This window comes from Oreochromis niloticus, linkage group LG4, assembly GCF_001858045.2.
Source record: "Oreochromis niloticus isolate F11D_XX linkage group LG4, O_niloticus_UMD_NMBU, whole genome shotgun sequence".
In the NCBI taxonomy this organism is placed as follows: Eukaryota; Metazoa; Chordata; class Actinopteri; order Cichliformes; family Cichlidae; genus Oreochromis; species Oreochromis niloticus.
The window spans coordinates 11767491-11788609 of record NC_031969.2 but is presented as its reverse complement, the minus strand read 5'-3'; the positions used below and the strand labels follow the sequence as shown (position 1 = coordinate 11788609).

Genomic DNA, 21119 nt, shown 5'->3' with positions numbered 1-21119 from the left:
AATAAATGCAAGTGTATTTGTTGTTGTATTTGTTGTGGCATTTGATAAATCTGTCTCATCAGTTTGTCTTCTCCACTCTTTCTCTGCCTGGCTTTCTCTCACAGACTGTGGAGCATGGGTTCCCCCATCAGCCCAGTGCTTTGGCCTTTGACCCCAAGTTGCAGCTTATGGCCATCGGGACAAAGTCAGGAGCCATCAAAATGTATCCTTCTGTCAGTGAGCTCATGCATCTGCAGAAGTTGTTTTGGGGGCTTGGTAAGGGTTGACATTTTCAAATAAGAAACCTCAGAAGGGAAAGAAATGAAGAAATTTCACAACAGCATCACACTTTTTAAATGAATACATAGCATTAGACTAGATTAACAGATCATATTGCAGTCCATTTCTCAATGTGGTCATGCTGTATTAGTCAAGGCATGCATACTACAAGTGAGCTAACACAAAGCTGAGGTGACTGACTTGTGTTTGTGTCAAACAGATTATAATTTATCATATTTTAGGTTGTGTCATGAAGCTTATAAAGACTTAGGGGACAGGAAAAGATCTAGGAGTACCTCGGATAAGATTACAGAGATTGTTTCTCTTTCACTGCTGTCAGTTTGCATCTTTTGAAGTGCTGCTCTGCTTATCTCACATACCGTTTTGCTTTAGTTGTGGGTTTGTGGCAGAAGTGTTTCATGGATGTGTCATTATTTTTTTTTTCATGCTCTTTAGTGAAAAATGCCCATGTTGTAGGATGACAACTAGTCATTCCTTCAGCTGTGTTATTGCACTTTTAAAAAGCACCAGGTCTATAGTAATCATACTCTTTATTGCTTTTAAATAGAACTATATGTTATTGTCTGTCTTTCTCAAGCTCCACTTTTTGGCTTTTTTTTTTTTTTTTTTTTTAATGTTGAGGAATGTCTGATCAGTCAGGATTTGCAGAAGAGCTGTTTATATAACATCAGTTTGGTAGAGCAGTGAGCTGCTCTGTGTGTGTGTGTGTGTGTGTGTGTGTGTGTGTGTGTGTGTGTGTCTTTCTGCATTACTAAGGTGGATTGAAGAGGACCAGTGTGTCTCAAGATTTTCATGTTCCAGGGTTTTATTTTGAAAGTTGTGACGTTAGTCACATATTTTTACCACACCAACTGTGTTTCTAGAAAGAAGCCTACCATGCAGCCTGTGACCAGAGAGGTTGTAAAGAAACCCTCAATTTTACTATAATTATTCCTCTAAATAACTGACATTTTACTTGCACTCACATTCTGACAAGTGGGGTAGAAAATATGATTGAAATGGGGTTTTTTTGTTTACCATCCGTAGCATCATCTGGTCACGTGTACTTGCATCCCCAAGTAAGTTGCTGGCGAAAAATGTCATCACAGCCAAAAGGATGGTCAACCAGAAGTATGAAAATGACGCCAAGCCTGGAAAAAAAATAGATAAACAACATCTTTGTTGCAACAGAATTTAGATGCTGGCGTTGGAGAAGATTTCATCCTCAGAGGCTTAGAATACCTTAAATGCATTTCTTGGTGTGCGGTCAGCGGGGGAATCTTAACCCCCCGACCCAGGGAGTGGCAGTGCAACGTTCACTCTGTTTGAGTAATGCCGGATGAGCCGAGTGAAGCTGTGCTGGGAATCTGTATGGGGTTTGGCTCATGAGATGCATTACGACAAAGCCATAATCTGGCTCAGGGTGTCGGTTGTGTCAGAAATTCCAGCAGCTCTGAGGCTAGTGCTTCATCCACACCAGCGGCTCCGTGACGTGTTGTTGATGTCTGTTATCTCTGTGGCATCCAACTCTGCCGTATTTACGCCGCAGCTTCTAGAGTGAGTAGCAGTCTGCTGCTGTGGTGTTGTATTCAGGATTGCCCAGAGTTGGGCTTTCCTCCCTTTCATCGATCAGACAGGTGAACTTCACCAGAGTAAGGCCTTAGGTTAAAAACGAAACGCTGGGATATGTTAAAGCTTGCATTAAAGGTGTTTCTGCACAGATTATAGTAACTGTGCATGGATGTGTGTGTGTGTGAAGGGAGGCTGCTGGCTGTGTGTGCATTAGGCTGGAGAATCAACTCTTTCACATTCGGGGGGGGAGAGACTGGTGGTACCAGGCACTTGCACTGCAGAGAGGGATGGATCGGGGGGGAAATGGTGAGATGGAGATAAACGGCAGCAGTGAAGACAAGGGAGTGTGAAAGAGACAGTGGGGGAGGCAAAAATAACTCCACTCCACGGCTAAATGGCTGTATCTAGCAAAACTAACCCATCACCCTGCCTTTTAACAAGACTCCAGCTGCCGGAGAACATTTACCTACTGAGAATATTGGCAAAGCTTACAAAATTGTTATTGCAGAGTCTTTGTTTGATGCACTCATCGCATCATTGCACACCTTAGCCTGTGGCTCAGGACCACCTAAAGCTGGTTAAGTTTCCCAAGTAGTTACACGAGACACTGTTATAGAGGGCTGGACCAATAAGCATATAAAGAGATAAAATTAATATTGAGGTCACCTTTTTGGTGCAGTCCTCTACAACATCCCAGTTTCTCATGTGGCCCCTCGGGCAAATTAATTGCCGACCCCTGAGCTAAAGTTGTAAGCTGTTTAAAAAAAGTGTAATGGTGCCCAAATCTGAGAGTTCTCCTAAATGTAATAAAACTAAACACTTGATGGCAGTGAGATGGGTTTTTTCCTTGGAAGAATGTTTGTCACAAAGAGCTGCAGATAGTGATTTTCACTGGTTAAGGGTTTTTATATTAACCTGATGGAGTTACAGTAATGTGGCGGCTGTGACTTTTGGTGTTGGATGACGTTTGATCTTCAGTAGAAATTCTTAGAAAAGAGGGGTCACAGAAAACTCGGCCAGCCCGCTGGCTAATCACTGCTTTCCATTCAAGCAAGAGAAAAAAGAGCCAAACCATACACTACAAGGACAAAAGTATTGGGCCACACCTCAGTCTTTGAATTCAGGTGTTTTCAGTTTCATTGCCACAGGTGTATAAATTCAATCACCCAAGTCATGCAGTCTGGCTTTACAAACATATGTGAAAGAATGGGTGGTTCTAAAGAGCTCACTGAATTTGAGTGTGGTGTTTTAATAGTGTAGGTTTAGTTGTAAATGCTTTTATTTAGACCTTGAGAAGCTGAGCAGGAGTTTTTTTTTTTTGTTTTTTTGTGGAGGTGAAACACCATGTCCAGCTGGTATTTTTTAACAAAGTGGCAGGTTAATTATTTGTAGATTTCCATCTGGTGGTGTTCCTATCTGTAGATCCACCACATTTGGTATCAATAAGAACAATGTGAGAGCAGCAGCACCAGATTCCTTAGGTTTGTTGTTATTCATGAGTGTCCTGTTGTCTTTGAGTCTCAGCCTCTGGTCATCTGCATCTTGTTTTCTGTTTGATTTTAGCTGCTTGTCTGAGATCTGGTTTCTTCAGAAAATTATGAGTGAAACTAACTGCTGTTTACTAATGAATACACTGGTGTTAAGGTCATCTTATGGGTTTCCCCAGAAACTCTTCATTTCCCCAAATCTCTGTAGACACTACAGAGATCTGCATGACACTTTGAGCCACAACAGCCACATTAGTGGGAAATTCATTGGAATTTCCCTTTATTCTCTCAGAGCCTACTACTTGTTTGTTTTAACCTTTACAGTGATATACAACAAATAATAAACTTGCAGAAAGCAACAGGGTTTTATTCCACCTCTGAATTCAAGGTTGGGGGTAAACTAGACAGACAAGCAGTGAAAATGAGGTTCAGGTTTGTGTATGTGAGCGTGTGTCCACATTCCTTGTTAATCTGACAGGCTCACTGACTTTGGTTTGACCTGAAAGTGCCTGCCAGCATACCTGTACTGTAGTACACATTCACAGCCCTGTAGAGCCAGATGTGCAGGCCTGCTTTCTGACGCTGATGCCTGAACTGTGCGGAGAGCGTGCCGAGTAGTAGGACTAGAGAGTTGATTGACTCGGTTCACAAAAGAAGAGTAGAAAATTGCAAAATTTGTGGTACTCGTTTCATTTGAACTCATGCTCTCCGTCCTGGCACCACGTCTCCTCCTCTCCTCTTGTTCAGCCTCTTGTTCAAGTTTCTCACTTGCTCCCTCTCCTTTTCTCCTTCTCTCGTTCTCTGTGTTTATAAAGGCAGGGTCATATTACACCCTGAGAGTTTCTGCTTCGACCACAGACTGGGGCTCAGCAGAGGGAAGGGGACAATGTGGTGTGGAGGGTTTTTTTTTTTTTTTCTTTTTTTTCCCCCCCTATCATCTGTGGGGGTGGTGGGGCGACTTAGGAGTCTGTCTCCTGTCATGGAATGCATGTTGCGTTGCCCTGGGTTAACCCTCCCTCATTGTGTGTGTGCGTGTGTGCAGATCGGGTGAGTAAGAGCTTTGTTGCTGAGTCGAGTCTTAATAAAGGGCGCTTTTGAAATGGTTTCCAAGACGACCATTGCAGTTGCCTGGGATGAGAAGTACTTGCAGACTGGAGGGTTTTAAAAGTCTGCAGCTAAGCACATCAGACATTAGAGTTTGGTGGTAAGAAATGCATCGGTTAAGGGTAAAAAGGTCAGAAAATGCTGCCTACGGTATTACAGAACTTCTTTGCGATGAACACATTTATTTCAGAATGACAAGTCGCGACTCTGATTACTTCTAGACAATGCGGTACGTGCTCAGTCGCACAGACACACTGACCATTAATCAAAAGGACCGGCCGTCCAGCAGCCAGGACGAGCTAATATTTACACACTCGGGCAGCAGAGCTTTGATCAGTGTGTTTGTGAGTGTGCTCCAGTTGATGGCTCTGCCTCTGTCTCGCTGACATCCTGCTGGTCAATTGCCTGCTGTTGTTCTGATTCATCAGTTCCTATCTGACACTCTTTATATTTGCATCTTTATTCAGTATTTTTATCTGTACTGAAGTCACCATAGTCCAGCATAGTTTAGACCACAGGGTTGTGCACCTATTTTTTTTTTTTTTTCTCGGGAATTCAAGAGAAATCTGTCTTTAACACCATGAGTCATGCACTGTTGCAATGTCACACTGACGCCAAGCACTAAAATGTATGACTGGATTTAAACAAAAAAAAATCCCAGTTTTCTTAATTTCTTCTCATGATGAGTTGATTTTATTTTGACAGCTGTTTTAGATTAATGCGAGTGCTCATGTCTGTCTAGCTGGCGGTGAAAACGGTGCGTTTCCTTTGTGCTTGTTGGTGCCATCAGTTTCCCTTCTAATTGTAGTACAGCTACAGCTTCTCCTGCCATTTCCCCGTCATCAGTCTCCAGCTTTTGATCAAGTTATATGCATTTGTGTTTTCATGCTTGGCTGCACAACTGTGTGGTCTGTGTTGCAGAGAGGGTATACCATTTTATGTAAGCTGCATTATTTTTGCTTGTGTTGAACAAATCAATGCAAGTATTCATTGGTATAGTTAAGATCAAGTTAGACTTTGATTTAATCTGGAACACTCCTCCTATCCTTTAGCTCCTACCTTCTCCTCCCCCAATCACCCACACACAGCCTACTCTCCGCTTGCTTATACGGATGTCTTATAAAGTACTTTTCTCTCTGCAATATTTTTAGTTTCTCCCTCCTCCTATCATACTTTTTTGTGTTTGTTTGTTTTTTTCTTTTTCACTTTCTGTGTCACTTGGTTTCCTGACTATTCCTAGCTCCTCATTGATATTCCTGAAGAATTGCAGGACCTTTTAACCCCACCCCTTCTGCTCTCTCTGCATTCACCCTCCTCACGCCTCATTCTCTGCTTTTAGTCCCTGCCCGCCTCCTCACCCCTTTTACACCCACACACATGAATTAATGTGCACACACTCGCTCGCCCAGTTGGCAACAAGTTGCAGGAGTCTGTCTGCGGGGATAAAGACTGTGCGGGCTTACCAACTAGAGCAGATTGGATGGGTTGTATAATAAGAGAGTTGAGGCACGAAAAAGAAAACATTTATTTGAACTGACAAATCAAAGTTGTCTTATTTGCTGAATGAGCAGGGTAAGGTGTCTGAATTAAAGAGCAAAATGGCAGCATTAGTATTGTACTTGGTAGCTTTACTTTGAATTGTATTTGTTAGCCATTACCTCCCAGTGTTACTGGCTCTGGCATTGCAGATAATAAGCCTGTTAAAGCTATGTTTACATCTTTACATAAGTACCACTCAAAGCACAATTTTTATGTATTTTTCTTTTTAAATTTCCTTTTCTTTTTTCTTTTTTTATGAATGAATCTGCAGCTATGCTTCTGGGTTTGAGGCTGTAATTTCAGCAAAAAAAAGACTAATGAGAACATTAACATCCCCGTAGTGACTATGTCCAAAATCATGCATTATTTACATCACAGTAGTGTAAGGTTTCAGTCAGTGTACTGCAAACCTGGTTCCCTCCGTCGCCTAAACATCAGGAATTGTACAATTTTAGTTAAGTTTATTTTTAAGGTTTTTTTTTGTACGTTAGCTTTGCTAATGTATCTTGTTGGCTTTTGCCTTAAACTTGCGTTCTTTTTAAAGGTGGTGGTGGGATTGTTGTAAAACAAAAACCCACAATATGTTGTTGTACATATAAATAACATCCTTTTGTATTTCTCTTTGATGTTACTTTTAGTAGAGGGTTTTCTCTAGCTAGATGTGGCTTAGGTAGAAATACTCTACTCGAAGTGCTAGACTTGTGCCGTTTGTTCCTGCTAATGATGTTATTTTGTTCAGCTGATCTTCTTGGGACCATTGTTTGCAGTGTTAAAATAAACAGTGTACTGTTTTGTAGTGATTCTCCAAACGTTCATGTATATCCTCTCCTTTAGGTTTGACTGCCTCGGTGTCACAGAACGTGCACTGAGGGGGCTGCACAGAAAGGGGAGTGTGGGAGGTGGAGAGGTACTAGCAGAGGGAAAGGATGCAAATGAGACAAGATTGTTTCTCTAGTGGGTGGGTGGAGTTGTTTGGCTTGTCTTGTTGTAGACTTTTTGCCAGACGTCTGAAGAGTTTGTGCATGTGTTGCTATGCATGTAGGGAGGTGAAGGAGTTAGAAAACACACATAAATGATGTCTTTCATCAGTTCAACTTCCCTGAAAGCCTGAAACTTTTAGGAATATTTTTTAAACCTTTTTTTAGGGCCTTCATTCTCTTTCTGTGATTAACTTGTACTTCATCCTTAGGTCTAGTGATGGGGTCAGACAGGAAGTAAGAACATATCTTCTGTCGCTGTGTGTGGGTGGGTGGGTGTGGGTGTGTGTTTGCTGCTGCCTGTGTGTCCACATGGAAGACAATGCCTTCTGTTTGTCTGTATTCAGACCGTGAAATCGCTTTATCCTTGCTAACGCACTCTCTCTGCATCAGCGGGCAATTGTGCGTGTGCGTGTGTGTGTGTGTGTGTGTGTGTGTGTGCGTGCGTGCGTGAGGACGAGACAGTGATTCAGTGATTATAAGTTACTGTAGGCCTCCATTGTGTGCTTTTCAGGGTCCTCTGGTGAGCAGTGAAGCAAACCTTTGCATGCTACAAACCGAACATGCAGATCAGTTCAACCAGTCTGTCATTCAACAGGTGTCGTTCGTTTTTTAAAAATTTTTCTTTAAACCTGTGGCGTGCTGTTTAGGAGTGGTTTTACACAGCTTGAGTGTCTGTTGATACTTTTTTTTCCAAACTGGATGGAGGAGGACTTTAAGTTTCTGCTTTGAGTCAGCATTTCATTCTGTTTACAAGTATTAAAGCCTGACTGCCTTTAGTTTTTGCTGTTAGAGCCTTGTGTGTGTTCGAACTGTCGATGAAACTTCTGCCTTACCTGGTGAGGCACCCTGAGACTTTGTAGGTGTGCCTGTAAGCACATAGTTTAACTCTCTCCTCCATAAAGATGCCGTTTGATGTCCTCCCCTGTACTCTTAATGACAAGCTTTGACACCTCAGTAATAGATCAATAAAGACATGGTTCAGATTTTCCAAGGGTAGCTCCATAGGCAGAGACCACCCTCACAACTTCTGATGCTGCTCAGTTCAAAAAAAGAACTTTCAGGAGGTAAAGAGCTGAACCTCAGAAAGGTATTCTGTACATGATAAAGGAAGCACTTTCCAAATTACTTTTTACAGCATATGTTCCTGGTCCCCAGAGGATAAATCCTTACATATTTTATTACAATCCTACTTATTCGTGTATCAGCATCAATATCAAGTCATAGATATAAAAATGAAATGTGTGTATAATGGGTAGATTGCCATGTCTTCGATCTGTTGAGCACATTTGTGCTTCCCAGAATACAAAACCATTTGAGGATCAACACTGCAGCTCCAGGGATATCTAGTGAGACTTCAGTGTGTGTGTGTGTGTGTGTGTGTGTGTGTGTGTGTGTGTGTGTGTGTGTGTGTGTTATTCCTATAAATGTTTAATCAGTTCCCCTCTGATCACTTTCTTCCTGTTCACATTGCTTTATCTTTTGTCTTGCTGGAAATTGATTCCTCTCAACGAAGGCATTGGATATCAAATTACCTGACGCTTCTGAAGGGAACAGGACTAGAGTTGATGGGGAAATTGAATTCAAACACATTTTAAAGAAACTTGTATTGAAATCAATACAATACAATCTATTATTGTACGATCTACTGTACAATATAAAGCACCTTGAGGTGACTGTTGTTGTGATTTGGCACTATATAATTAAAATTGAATTGAATAATATATGTAGGTTTTTAATTTTTTTTTTTTTTCAGCTCACCTGTTTTTTTTGTTTTTTTTGTTTTCATCCTCAGTGCTTTGTGTTCTGTTTTTTTTTTTTTTTTTCTTTTTTTTTTTTTTTTTTTTTTTTTTCTTTTTCTTCTTAGTGTGATTTCTCAACATTTTAATGGTCCAGCCCTTCTGAATAATAAACTAATGACATTCCCATCAGCCTTAGTCACACTTGTGGTTTGTGCTTCTTGACAAACATTTGCATGTTAACATGTTAACAGGCTAAAGTAAGACCATGATCATGCTGAACAATATACCTGCTAGACATCAGAAATTGTGAGCCTGTTAGCTTTTGGCTAGTACTCAGAGGTGCCACCATGCCTGTAGACTCTTATGCTAAAACTTCTTAATGTTTATTTTAAGTTTCGTCATTAATCAGAGTTTACTGGAATGAAGATGACAAAGCTGTGAGCACAGGCACGTAGTTGTAGAGGCAGGAAGGGTGACACATTTACACACTTATTATGACCCCACAGCTATTGGGGGCTTGTATTATTGGCCAATGAGCAGAACTCTTGGGGGAGGGAGCTTAATTCAGACATGCACATAAACTTTTAATGAGGTCAAAGCAACAGGGTGACATCATCCCTGGGAATCCCTCTACCAGCTGTCTGCTGACACACCAGGAGCAGGAAGTGTGTGTGTGCGTGTGCGCAAATTTTTACTTATTAATTTTTCTAACCGCTCCTGATTGATAAACGTTTTTATTCCTGGTTATGTGGTGGTGGGCTGGTTTCTGTCTGAGCTGCTACAGACCAGCCAAAAGTCAAGTCTCCGACAGAGTCCTAAATATTCATTAGTGGTCTTCTTTTTTTTTTTTCCCCTCAATGTGCTGACAGCTTTCTTTGCACTCTTGTTTTTGCGTAGCCAACCTAAATGTGTGGGAGCTGCGAGATTTGTGATGAATGAGCTGTGGTCACCATGACATAGCTGGAATATATGCACAAACCGCTGCTGTCCGTCTGTTTTTCAGTCCCTCTCATCTTTCCCACACAGCTGTGATTTTTCTCCGTTCACTTATTCTCCTGTCGGCTTTTTCACTTTTACCTTTAAGTTAGGACAGAGCACTTTTAATTTGTCTCTCAGTAATTTAACTCTTACCTTTCTGTGGAAGCTTGTTTCTGCTGCGGGGGGGGGAACAAAATGACATCCATAACTTAAAATTTGAGTATCTGAAAAGTTTAAGTTGGTAGGATTGACAGCTTACACAAAATTCAACAGGAAGCTTCATGAAGGAAAGCAGATGGAGCAGACGCATGCACACTCAAAAGCATCAGAGAGCTACCAGTGTATAGTAAACGTGAACAAAGACCAGGATGAGTGTGTTCATGTCAGACTGTTGGGCAGCGGATACTGTCAGCCACCTCCTTGTTACCTGCTTCCAGATAACAAGGAGAGGACCTATCTTCATAGACCTTCCTGATTGGCAGAGCTAACTTTAAATTTCAAGTTATTATTTTTTTTTTTCCTCTCCCCATTGGCGGTAACGCGGTTCTGTACCATTATTGCTGCTCTTTAGATTGTGATGCCTACTCTGCACATTGTATCTGCTTTTAACACAGAAGTTTTAATGCAGCAATTCAGTCCTTTTAATATTTTAGCACACATGCTGTTGTACCTCGCACAAGTTGAGTCACAGCTTTGGCTTAAAAAAAAAAAAATCTGCACTGGCAGTTCATGACCCCCAAATGAAAGCCCTCCTTACACCTCTACCTCCAGCTGTCTGAGACTTGTTACTGCCGTGTATAAAACACAGGGACAGGAAGTGACAGCACTCAGGAATGCCAGTATAACACCCAGCTTGGCCTCCAGGGGATCGGCGCCGTGAGGGAATGAAAAAGAGGGATTTAAGTTCTCTCCATCCTGATGGAAGAAGATGGCTTCCAGAAACAAGAGGATGGAATTTACAGTTATGAAAGATGCAGGAGGATTTTTTTTGTTTGTTTGTTTTTTGCACCCCCTCGTCTGACTATAGAGCAGTAAAGCAGTGAGAATGATGATGATCGAATATCTGTGACTTTTTTAACAAATTCCTCACTATGGGGATTTGGAGTCCTGGGAATCGGAAGTGAGGGAAAAAACTTGTGCAAGTGGAAGAAAACATATAAATGAATGTAATTATAATATTGATCTTTTCCTCAGATAAAACAGGAATGTAGAAAACCCGCTGCGCACACAGTAGAATACAAACATGCACTCCCCAGATTTCCTCTTATTTTTCTGCATTTTTAATCCACATTCCTACAGGCTTATGTAAGCAGTGTGCTGAAGTGTGTCGATATTGCTTCCAAGGACGCGTGTGTGTGTGTGTGTGTGTGTGTATATGTGTGCAGCTTCTAGTGAGGGTGTGTGTGTGTGTGTGTGTGTGTGTGTGTGCGTGTGTGCGCGCTAACTCACCATTTAGCCCTATTTAGTGCCGTTGTCGTCACAGATCTTGAGAGTAATCTTTATTTTATCAGCTCGGCTTCATTTCCTGGGCTAACAAAGGGGTGACTGCGGAGATTGCCGCTGATTACACACACACTCAGACATACATATATATATATATAAACAGTGGTGGTTTCAGGCATCTGCGTCATCTGGTTTTGGTAATTGCTATGAGCTTTGTTATAGTGTTCTAATTCCTCCCCTCTATTACACCTAAACTGTGTGCGTCTAGTTTACAGATCAGAATTATAGCGCTCTGTCCTCTTACTCACTGGTTTTGTTTGGTTTCTTTGTGTTTTTGTTTTTATGCTTTTCAAATAGTTTTTTTTAAGTAAAGTGAGATACTTTAAGGTACTCCCTCTGCCTGCTGGTGTGTACGTGCATCTTTTTTTTTGTGCCATGTTTGTGTTTTCTGTATTCACGTTGTCTTGTAATATCTGAGAACGCTGAATTTTGTTACAGAACATATGAATCTAAACAGACAGGAGGACATGGACGGCTATATTATGGTCCCCTCTATCTCGTGACCTTTCTGAAAAACTAAAAATATCCACAGTTTGGTTATCTTCTTTTAACAGCACTGGTGTTCCGTACCAGTCATGCATATTTTTAAACCATGACGGGAGTCTAATTGCTTGCCCTGGCAGAGTTGGCGCCACGCTTGGTGCACAGTGCTATACTGATGTGCAGGGAAATGGGAAGGAGTAAAAGAGTGATATTTTAAACAGGAATGTTAATTTGGGAAGGGATTGTTGGTAACTGCATTAATTGGAAAACACGGCGTGTGACAGAGAGGCAGATATATCCAGGTTTATGTTTTTAAACCTGGATATGTGCTTTTGGGCAGCTCTCTGATGAGACCACTTAGTGTCTAATAATTCATGCAAGTTTTTTGCCTGCAGAAATTATATTATGGCTTCTTGCTGCACCAGCTGTGGCCAGAGGCATCTTCTCTATAATGTGATATCTCATGATACTGAAAAAATGTACTTTTCTGTTTTTCTATGAGTTCAAACACAAATAATAAAATGATAACAATTTGTCTTTTATTTAGTGACACGCCATGGGCTTTGTCTTTGTCAGCAAGACTATTGTAAGACTGATGAAATTGAAGTTAAAGGTTCAAATTTAGTTTTGATTAAGGTGAAAACTTGTAGCGTATAAAGGGTCTTGGTAAGGTGTCGGGCCTTCATGTGCAGCCAGAACAGCCTTGGTGCACGTCTCTGGAGGGATGAAGGACCATTGTTCCAAACATTTATTGATTTGCAGTGAATCTTCTCTTTAAAAGGAGTATACAGAAGAACAGAGATTCCCTCCTTCTAATCTTTGTTTTTTTCCTCCTTTTATCACATGTCTGTAGCTCTAGACAGTAAGTATGCCTGCTGCTTGTGACATCTTAACTTTAGCCCACTGCTCTTGCCGTTGCACAGTCTAAATGTCTGAATGCCAAGTTGTGTATTTCTTTAACGGGATACCTGCAGCTATGGAGCGCCTGGTGTGGAGTTCACAGGTCTGCACAAAGACACCACTGCTGTCACACAAATCCACTTCCTGCCTGGACAGGTGAGATCAATTTTCTCCTGAATGTTTAAAAATGTTCAAAAAACCCTCCAAAACATTAAAAATTAAGTTAAGGTTTCAACAGTGAATCATGGCACACATCATATATTAATTCTTTTCTCCCAAGGGTCGTCTGCTGTCCCTGTTGGATGACAACACGATCCACCTGTGGGAGCTGGTGGCCGGACCCCTGAGAGAGGTCGGTGGGGTTAAGAAAGAGGGCGTGGTTTCTCTACAGGAAGTGAACACCTACAGTCTGCCCGGCAGACCTGGCATCGAGAGCTGCAGGTACACAAGAGTCCTCTTTACAGAAACCTGAATGAAAATTGCGAACTTTTGAAAGTCGTCTTTCACACCCCAACTTGTTGTTGGTTGTGCCTGTCAGAATTTTGAGTATCATAAACGTTCCCAATTTCCTTTCTCTCAGTGCCACTCGGGTGACTGTCCTCCTCTTGCTGAAGTCATGTGACCTCCTCTGCGTTGGAACAGAAGGAGGAGGCGTCTACTTCCTAGAGGTGCCCAGCCTCTCGCTGAAAGATAACCAGACACTGCTCCAGGATCAGATCACACACAGGTGAGATTGTTACACAAAAGAAGGAATTAATACAAAAAAAACATGAACAAAGAGACAACCCAAGTACAGATCAAGCATTAAATCTGTATATTTTTCGTTAAATTACACTGTTAAACTAAAAGATCTGGTGGATACACCAGCTAAGCTGATGTTGGAATGGAATAAATTGCCATATTGTCTAACTGTCAACACATGTGGAAGCCTTATATTTTTTTTATATTGCAGATATTTATTACAGAATATCAAATTATCCTTGTAAATAGCTTCACATGCTTAAATCTTTTATTGACTTTTCTTCACCATCCTTGTTCTCCACTCTTCTCCGTCCTCCATCACAGTGTGCGTTCCTGTAAACATTAAACACTCCAGCTTCCTCTACTCACAGCTCCAGCTGAGCAGCTCACACACATGCGTGCCGATACAAATATCCCCACTGACCCTAGCAGCAGCAGGCAGGTCAGGTTCACTGGGTTCAGGCTCCATTAAACGCTGTCATGTTTTATATATTAATTTATTTAACTTTAAAAAAAAAAAAAAAGACCCGTCAGATTAATTACTCAGTGTGAGTGAGGAGCACTAAAGATGAAGATATGGCTGCTTTTTTGTGGGTGAGGTAGGCGCTGCTTTTACTTGCAGAATAAAATGATCAAATACAGTGCAATAAAATAGAAGCAGTATGAAGTCATGACAGTAAAGTTGACCTAACAAAGCAGCCTATTACCTAATTTTGGCTTTGTTCTGGTAACTCGCTTGCACAATTTTTGACAGACATGTTCTGTGAAGCTTATTAAAAATGTAGTTGTGTTTTTTCCCTTCAGCGCTTTTGTTTTCACATAGGAAGTTTCTGTGTGTTAGTCTTCGCTCTTTGCTCTCGCCTGTAGTGTGTAGAGTTCATTTGAACTTTGTTTTTTTTAAACCAGTGCAGATTAGAAAACCTTCTTTAATTATGTGTGAGGGTTTTGAGCTTTAATTCTCCATTTTCTGCCATATAAATATTATTACAGTGGTATTAAATATGGCCAAAGTTGAGCCTCATTTTTGTGTTTTGTTTTTTTTTTTTCCTCTTTTGTCTATGATATCAGAGTGAGGGGAATAACGTTAATATCGGTCATCTCAGGCTGTGGCCGTGAGCACAGTAGCTCCAACCACCTGCTGATAAAAACCTCTATGCTAATGGCAGCCAATCATTAGAATTAGAAAGGTTTAGAGGAAGGGTGGCCTTAAAGAAAAGCTAAAAATGCCTTGTTTCAGACTGGGGGTTGCACCATGACATCAGTTGTAAAGGCTGCAAAGGAAATCGCTAACAAAGCAGTGTTAACTAGAAATACAGACAATTGAAAGACGGCTCTGTTACTGCAGGGCTGTTATTTGTAAGGTGTTTTTACCCCCTCCCCCTTAATGATGGTGGAGCCTCACTGTGGCAAGCAGTGGTGTGCAGTGATGTGAGAGCTCAGCAGTGAACTAGAACAAAACACAGTGCGAGTGGAGCACAAACACAGATCATCACGCATGTAAAGGAATTCAGTTGTTATCATAGAAGAAAAGAAATGCCGAATGTTGCATGATATCTGACAGAAAACAAATGTGATATTTTTTATTTTATTTTTTTGCCTCCCTACGTACCACAGACTGCTTTGGTTCGTGCTTGAGCTTTGCTGTGCTGCCACACTGACTGTGTATCAGTGCTACTGTTGTTTCTTTTTCATTCTGCTGTAACTGTGTGACTGCTTGGCCAAACCCCTCATTAACCAGGCTTGTCGAGGGAAGTAAGCAGAACTGAAGCCTAACGAGGGCGCTGATAAGGCGGGCGTGTGTGTGTGTGTGTGCAAAGGAGGGGAGGTTTTAGACAGTAAAGCTTTGTACCAAATGCCAAAACACAGTATTCCGGTTGGGGAAGTGTTTCAACACACACACACACACACACACACACACACACACACAAACGTACACGGGATCATCTCTAGGACTCTATGGCAGGATGCTGGATTCCCTAAAAATACTTATGAACAGGGCGACGGAGACAATGGAATGCTTTGTTGGGAATGTTTCTGCCGCTGTGCTTCCGGAGAGGATCTTCCTCAGTGAAGCCTCCAACAGCAGACAGAAGTTATATATGTGTGTGTACGCTTCACCCAGCGCTGCTGTTCATTGATCCTTGTGTTTCATCTGCATTAAAGTCCATAAAGCTGCAGTACTTTCTTTCTTTATCACTTCATTTTCTCTCTCTGTCTTGGCTGTTTAGTCTCCTTTCTTCTTCCTTTGCTGAGGGAATCCTCTGACATCTCAAGGGTGTGTCCTGCTCTACATTCCTGCTCTGCCTCAGAGGAATGTCTTGTTCTCAAACTTCAGCAGCTTGGGTCTTTGCTCTGTGCTGATTATACATGTTTTAGCACTTTTGCTTTGGGGTGTTTTGGTGCAAAGAACAGCTTTGTGTATTTGCAGCAGTAACTTCAACATTTTGTATAATCTCCTTGCACTGTTTCCGAAACTCTTTTGGGCCATATGTGTTCTGCATTATTTACCCCCTCCCTCCACACACCATAATTTCAAATGATAACAAACACTAAACCAGTTTGTGGATGTAGTTGTTGTTTTGTTTTTCATGCTCAGGTGTTTACTGTGTCTGTACATTGTGACCAAAACACAGAATTTCTCTTGCATGGAACCAGGTGACTGTCCTCTTGTATCTCTCGTATCATTGGATAATTGTTTCATCAGACAGATGTCTGACCTCGTTAGGATGTGTAGATAAATGTAATTTACTGTGATCCACAAAGCTGTAAAGCGGGAAGCTACAGATGTGGGATAATGGATAATGTTTGTTTTCATTTTCCCAGTCTGCCAGAGGACTACAGATGTGGGAAATCTCTGGGGCCGGTGGAAGCTCTTCAGGAACACCCTCAACAGTCAGGGAAGATTCTGATTGGCTACAGCCGAGGCCTGGTGGTCCTATGGGATCTGAGCACTCGTCTCGCTGAGCAGCTCTTCCTGGGCAAACAGGTACCTGTTACAGTTGGTGCTCATTGTTCTTGCTCCCAGTTTTCAGGGTGATGTTATGTGATGTTATAGCTAGATGACCTGGGGTGATGACTGTGTGCCTTTGTGTCTATGACCCTCCCCCCAGCAACTGGAGAGTCTGGTATGGGAACGCTCTGGAAACTTATTTGTCTGTTCCCATAACGATGGAGGCTATTCAGTTTGGGCTGTTACCAGTGGCAACACCTGCAATCACCAGCCAGTGTCCTCCACTATCCCCTATGGTGAGAAATACACACATGCATACATCACATGTCACACACTCCACACATTTGCATTTCAAGTTTAGGAGTGAAATGTCCTTGGGTCTGGAGGACAGAGTGGAATCCAGTGACAGACAGTGGACCCCACAGTGGTGAGAATAAGTGCTTCAGCTGAGAGCTCGCTGTGGTTCCACACAGAGGCTGCGTTAGATGCATTTTCCCAGTCATGCACATTGTTTTCAGAACCTTTTACATTTCTTTTGATTTCTTTTAGATGATCATAAACATTTCTAAAGCATTTAACTTTTGTTCAGTAATGAGCTCTAACGTGATAAAATTCTGTTCTGCATCTTAGTTAATTCTCTATAACACACTGCAGATGTGTGTAGTAAATAGATGAAGAGCCACAAACCATATAGACTTTTCACGCTTACCATTTTATTTTTCCTGTAGTAACAGAAGCATTGAAATAAAATAGACTAAAACCTAGTTCACTTTAAAGAGAACTTAAGAGAACTTTGCACCTAAATTACTTTTGGTGTGAATGCTGAACCTGTACTTCTACTACATTTATGAACTCGGAAGATTCCTTCCTTGAAAGGGTTTCAGAAGTCAGCAGGACTCTGAGCATGGGACTTTCTGTACCCGGGGAAAATCTTGCAGCATGCATTCATTCTGCACCAGGGTACAGCTTCCTCCAGCTGTGGTGGATTCTGTGATGATTTTGCTGTTTAAGATTTGATAATATGTTAAGAACAGACCGCTACTAGTGCGAACACAGTTTCTGTCTGTGTTGGCTGTAAATTATTTAATATTCCCGTGGATTACCCTGAGTGCTCTCTGACGGTCCCTTTCATTTGCCCTCTCTTGGACTAAAAAGGGTCTCTGGCAGCTTTTAATAGTCTTTTTTTCTTTCTTTTGTAATTGTCTATCACAGGTCCATTTCCCTGTAAAGCCATCAGCAAAATCCTGTGGAGGACAACACAAGCAGGGTGAGTGTTAAACCTCGTTTTGTGACCTTCCTGTTAAAGTACGTTTGAGTCTTTCTGTCAAACAGGTCATTTTCATTTTATTTCTATATTTTTAGTGGTCTTTTCTTTTTCATGCCTTTTTCCCTATATTTATGCAATTGTTGTTTTGTAAATCTAAAATGTATATTTTTCCACATCACGTAACTATTATCTGTGGTGAGCAAAATACTATTAAAACGTAATAAAGAGAGAAATTAACTTTTTGCATGCAAGTAAATGTAAAAGAATGCATTGATGCAGAGTGAAAATAGAAACCAGACAGAAAATTGGGAGGTAGAAAAGTACCTAATCTGTGTTTCTCACTGTAGTTCTCCAGTGCTTTTATACAGTGGAGGGATGCCCAGAGCCAGTTATGGTGACCGCCACTGTCTAACGATCCAACAGGACAAAGATCACGTCACCCTCGACTTCACATCTCGAGTGATTGATTTCTTCACCGTCCACAGTGTGGAGCAAGAGAGAGGTCAGAATCTGACCTGCGTTAAAGATGGTGTATGTAACATAACATTTTCATGAGTATCAATCCTTTATCCCCTGTGTGATCCTTTCTTCTTTTAGAGTTTGATGAGCCATCTGCTTTAGTGGTGTTACTAGAAGAAGAACTGGTTGTAATTGACCTCCAGACCCCCGGATGGCCCTCTATGCCCACTCCCTATCTTGCTCCTCTTCACTCCTCAGCCATCACCTGCTCTTGCCACATCTCCAGCGTCCCTCCTAAACTCTGGGAGAGGCTGGTCAACGCTGGCAAAGCACAGCAAAGCCGGCAGCACACACACAGGGTAAGAAGCTCATTGGCACTGTGAATGACAGGATTATTTAGCAAATTGGTTTATACATGGCAGTACGGGATATTCAGTCGCAGGAAATCCGAGATCCTCGTAAGCGGCTTAACCTGAAAACACCTTAGACAAAGTCTGACCCATCAGTCGACGTTTTATTTGGATTTATATTAAAATTGCTTGTTTCAAATCTCAAAGGCGTCTATATGAAAGAACAGTTGTAAGTTGATCAGATGGGGCTATTTGCATGTAAATAGAAGTAATAAGTCACAGGCCTCTCAGCCCAGCAATGAGAAGAGGAAACAAACAGGAATGTAACCATGAGCCACTGGTAGCGTGTGAGCTTTAAGAGCAGGTGTAGACAGTTAAAGGCTTTTCAAAAGCTTTGTGGCTTAGATCGGTTGTGCGATCAGTGGGAGATTAGCAACACACACGGACACACAGCTGTTACGCTCTTCATCATGGCTCTTTGTTTGTCTATGTGAGGCCAAATCAGAAAGGCAGACACTTTATCAGAGTGTGAATCTCTGTGGTGCATTTTTCTGCTGTAACTTTTAAGACAAGTTCATGAGAAAATATGTTGATGTGAAAAATGATGAGTCCTTGCTTGGTTCAGAATTATTATTTATTTATTGTTTGTTTGTTTGTACAGAGCTGGCCGATATGTGGTGGGAAAAATCTGGCACCTCCACCTAAACAACAAGAGCTGCTATTGACAGGGTATTTACACACACGCACACACACACACACACACACACACACACACACACACACACACACACACACACACACACTCTGCACATGTCTACACTGCAAGTGAATTCAGGTCTGTTTTTTTCCCACAACGTAAATCTGATGCTTTCTAGTAAGATTAGGTCACTAAAAGCAGCATGAAGAAAGGATATCCTGCATTCAAAAAAAGATGGTGAAGGGGAAATCCCGTGAAACTGTTGGTGTTGCCAACTGCACACACTTGGCAGAGCTTGCATTGGCCTAAAGTGCAATAAAAACAGTTACGTAATAGAAGTAAATGGTTTAAAGACAATTTGAAAACTGTGAATAGCGTAAAAGCAGGAGGAGAATTTTGATACTGCTGTTAGTTTTGTTAGCGACATCCTGACTGATGTTATCCTTGTTTATCTCTTTCTTTGTCCTTTGTGTTTCTCTCCATTGTTTAAAGTACAGGAACTTGTTTCCATCACCAAAGATGAGTTAACTAAATGCAGTGAATTGAAGCAGATAAACACATGTATGATTTAAAAACTTGATGGTCAGAAAGTGACAGGTTTGAATAGCTAGCTAAAAGTATAATTAACTGTTGTGGGTAGTGGATAAATTGGTAAGTGTATCTATTGAACATTTTATGTAGCGACCTAAAATTCAGAATTAAAAAGGAAATTATTACTTAAAAGTTTGTTTAGCATAGTGACCAGCTGGTCACTCAGAGGTTGAGCTTCCAACACCCTCAACCTCTGGGTGACTTTTTTGAAATGCAAGGTGACTGCACAGGTCGCTAAGAGGCAACATGTCTGCAAACCATCATGCTCTGACTGGGACTGACTGCAGTCACTCTCATACAGTTTGGTGAAGGCTGTCAAATAAATGCTACCCAATTTACAAGCACGGAAGGATTGCCAACATGTTGCGATCAATTTGATTCTGCATTAATGAGTGCAACTTGTCTGGGCTGCGCTGCTTGGCTGCAGGGCACTCGACTCAGCCAGTTGCCAGCTGGTTGTATTTTGGTTACGTTCCTATATAAAAGCAAGTTGCTGAGTGCTTGTGTTATTCTGCAACAATTGTACCACTACGTGTGGAGGATTTTCTCTGACTGATTGCAATGTGTTGGCAGTCTGTCTGCATTTATAAATTAGATGGTGATTATTTGCAAACTTTTGCCAGTCAGTCTGAGAGTGATTGCAATCGATTCTAGTCAGACCACGAGTGCTTTAACTGCCATACCAGGCAACCTGAAAAGTAGTAACTGCATATCCAGCCAGTAAAAGTGGAACAAATTCAGTCATTGAGCAGACACTGATTTTTATTTATTTTTCACTAGTGATAATGAGGTTGCCATCTAATATTTACTGCATAGTGACTGACCCATAATTTGAATGTCTCTGTATGAAAACGGCAACAAATTTAGCCAGTTTTTCCCAGTCAATCGCCACATTATCACAGACGTCACTGGCAACGTGATCGCATTCAGTCATAAACTGATAGAATCTGAATCTGCTATCTTATCGCCTTTTTATTGCCGTCTTGATGCACCAACATCACTTTGAACATGGCACCTGACTAGTTGATCATAATGGACTAATAGTTTAAATTGTCAGTCACTAGCTGTTATAGATGACAGTTGAATGTAGTTGAATTCTCTGTGATTGCTATTTATTTTAAATCTGTTGTGATTACAGCCATGAGGATGGCACGGTGCGATTCTGGGATGCTTCGGGTGTCGCCCTCACTCCGCTGTACAAACTCAGCACAGCCAACGTCTTCCACACCGACTGCGACCCTAGCGACGACCCGCAGGACCCCAGCAACGACCCCGACATGCAGCAAGAGGAGGAAGAATGGCCCCCGTTCAGGAAGGTGAGAAGTACCTAGGCTTTTAACGAAAGGAGGTGAAATGGACATAAATATAAGTCTCTCCTCGGAGTTCAGACACAGGGTCTGGTTTTACACGCTGAGGGAATAAAAGCAATCTGTCTTTCGCACACATGCAGCCCTGTAATGCTGCATCTGTGGCCCTAATTTTCTGATTGTTTTCATGTGTTTGGATTTGAGACTGACCCAC

The 21119-nt window shown here is 41.6% G+C and overlaps 1 protein-coding gene across 1 annotated transcript in view; it reads left to right on the top strand.

Annotated features, from left to right (window-relative positions):
* Positions 1-21119, top strand: part of llgl1 (LLGL scribble cell polarity complex component 1) — a 34248-nt gene that overhangs the window by 5116 nt on the left and 8013 nt on the right. Inside the window, 11 exon segments of the mRNA XM_003454933.5 lie at positions 105-202; positions 12618-12699; positions 12824-12984; positions 13124-13270; positions 16108-16270; positions 16395-16530; positions 17447-17501; positions 17849-18003; positions 18099-18319; positions 18972-19039; positions 20737-20914. Of these exon segments, the coding sequence (XP_003454981.2) occupies positions 105-202; positions 12618-12699; positions 12824-12984; positions 13124-13270; positions 16108-16270; positions 16395-16530; positions 17447-17501; positions 17849-18003; positions 18099-18319; positions 18972-19039; positions 20737-20914 (1464 nt within the window).